The following is a 2587-nucleotide window of genomic DNA, read 5'->3' as shown; positions in this document are numbered from 1 at the left end:
AATAAAGACCGTGCTGTAATACATATTATAAAAGAAGAAGGATGTGATATCGACTTTGCTGATATTATGAAAATGGCAAGAGAAAAAATTAACATCCAAGAACTGGGAATCGAGGGTGTGAGACCAAGAACCTCACTCAACGGCGGTCTCATCCTTGAGATTCCAGGGAAAAATATGGACAAGAATACCGAGATTCTGGCCAAGAAACTAACGGAAATTGTTGAGGGAAAAAAGATCAGGGTTACCCGCCCGTTGAAACAAAAGGAAATAATCATCCTCGGAATGGACTGTTCAATCACGCAAGAGGACATTATCGAGGCGGTAAAAAGAGACACCGGCCCAGACCAAACTATTAAAGTCGGCACAATTCGCCGGAACGCGAGAGGCACCAGCTCCGTTTCAATTAGCTGCAGAAGAGAAACTGCTCTCAAACTGATCACCGCAGGAAGAATAAAAATAGGATGGTCAGACGCAAAGGTTACTGAAGCCGAAGCCAGACCTCTCCAATGCTATAGATGTTGGGACTTCGGGCATGTTAGCGGAGCATGCAAGAACCCCATCGATAGGTCTGGCTGGTGTTACAAATGCGGCAGCAAAGACCACACTGCAAGGAACTGCTGTGCCTCCACTATGACGTGCAGACTTTGCGAAGATGAAAAGCTCCCATCCGCCCACAGAATGGGTAGCATGGCTTGCGCCAAGCTGCGCAAGTTTAAAGAGGCAACTATTCCTAACGAAAAAAGGAATAGAAAAGACAAGAATGAAAATAACGCCAACGTAACGAAGAACGTACCTGTTCCGAACCAAGAGACGACTTCCAACATGGAAGGTAATAGAGTAACCGCCATCGTGACACTCGACGTACCTGAAAAGGAGAAAACAAGTAATGAAAAAACCAACTTAAACCAAAAAGCAACATAATGGACATTAAAATAATACAATCTAATTTAAACATGTCTCACGCCGCACACTTGCTGCTCGTACAGCGCTGTGACGAAACTAAAACAGACATCGGAATAATCAGCGAACCGAGGAGAAATCCAGGGAAAAACTGGATTTCCGATCCAAGCGGTTTAGCTGCGATTTTCGTTAACAACAACGACCTAGCGTCCTCGTTCCAGGTAATAAGCTCTTTTGACGGTTTCGTCCTCGTAGGCAACCAGCATCTCCGGATTGGGGGATGCTACTTCTCACCAAATGGCACCCCACTAGCCTTCGAACGATACCTTAAAAAGATAAACAAGACCTTGAGGAAAGAAAACTATAGAACCCCAATAATTATTGGAGGAGACTTTAATGCCCACAATAAAAAATGGGGAAGTAAGAAAAACAACGCAAAAGGAAAAACTCTTGAAAGATGGGCTGGCACGAATAGGCTCTTCCTAATAAACAGAGGGAACGCCCCGACGTGCATTAGGCAACACGGTTCGTCAATAGTGGACATAACGTGGGCGAACGAGGAAGCAAGGAAAAGAATATACGACTGGCAGGTTCAGGAAGGTGTCGAAACACTCTCGGATCATGCCTACATATCCATGTCCGTCCGCTACGACAAGTCAGCCCCAGGAAACATGAAAAACACGAGTTCACAGTACTTCCCAAGGTGGAACGTCAAAAAATTTGACTCTGACCTCTGCAAAGCGCTCCTCCTCATAGAAACGTGGAACCCCAAAAGAGCCAACCAAATAAACCTGAAAGAAGAAATAAATAAGTTAGAAGACGCCCTTACGAGAGCATGTAATCTTTCAATGCCTAAAAAGAAAATGCTCTCGACAAAACCACCAAATGACTGGTGGAACGATGAACTATCAACTCTTCGACAGGATTGCCAGAGAAAGAGGAGAACCTGGCAAAAGTCGAGAAAGAAACAAAATCAGAACACGGACGAATCACAGATGAAATACGAACACTACAAGGAAGCGAAATTGCACTTAATAAAAGCTATAATGGCAGCAAAACGACAAACTTGGAAAAGGTTACTCGAAACTTTAGACAATGACCCATGGGGCAAGCCCTATAAGTGGACGAAAAAAATGAGGGACAATTGCTCGACCAGGGCATATTCGTGCAGCGGAAGTGTTTCCGCTGACGAATTTATATTCTAAACGGCGATAAACAGACGTCGAGTAATTCCGTCTATTCGCCTTCAGAATTTCAGTTACCGTGAGACTGAGGTAGATCAGCCGGTCTGTCGGTTTGAGTTTCGATTCGCCGACGCTTGACCGGAGACGTAAGTCTCTCACGCTCTTTCTCATTTCCCTGTAGATTCTCGAAGGTGGTTCCTTCGGAAAGAATCTCTCGATCGTTCGACACTTGGATCGAGCTCGCTCTCCTTACGAGTCCGTACGATTAAAAGTCGGATCTCTTTGCGAGACGTCGTGTAAGGAGCAGCTTCTTGTGCGGGTCGTTACCGCTGATGCCCGCTCTGCAATTTCTATTGTATCCGGGTTAAGATTAGTGCCAAGAGGTACATACGTCCTGTGTGACGTCCTACCGGCTATCGTTCTGTGGGCAGTCGTACAACCAAGCGTCCGTGTGGACGTAATGTTGTAAATAACGGCTCGTCGGTCAAGCGGTTTTAACGCCG

The 2587-nt window shown here is 45.5% G+C and overlaps 1 protein-coding gene across 1 annotated transcript; it reads left to right on the top strand.

The window, feature by feature from the left end:
- The first annotated feature begins 953 nt into the window (after nucleotides 1-953).
- LOC108631266 (uncharacterized) lies at nucleotides 954-2105 on the top strand. The gene has a single exon (XM_018035078.1). The coding sequence runs from the start codon at nucleotides 954-956 to the stop codon at nucleotides 2103-2105; it is 1152 nt and encodes a 383-aa protein (XP_017890567.1).
- Nucleotides 2106-2587: the final 482 nt, after the last annotated feature.

This window comes from Ceratina calcarata, unplaced genomic scaffold (assembly GCF_001652005.2).
Source record: "Ceratina calcarata isolate Rehan_Ccalc_2016 unplaced genomic scaffold, ASM165200v1 scaffold1464, whole genome shotgun sequence".
NCBI classification, from domain to species: Eukaryota; Metazoa; Arthropoda; class Insecta; order Hymenoptera; family Apidae; genus Ceratina; species Ceratina calcarata.
The sequence above is the reverse complement of the archived record's forward strand: the minus strand, read 5'-3'. Positions and strand labels throughout refer to the sequence as shown.

Coding starts and splice junctions, on each gene's coding strand:
- LOC108631266 (XM_018035078.1), top strand. CDS start 954: ATGTCTCACGCCGCACACTTGCTGCTCGTACAGCGCTGTGACGAAACT.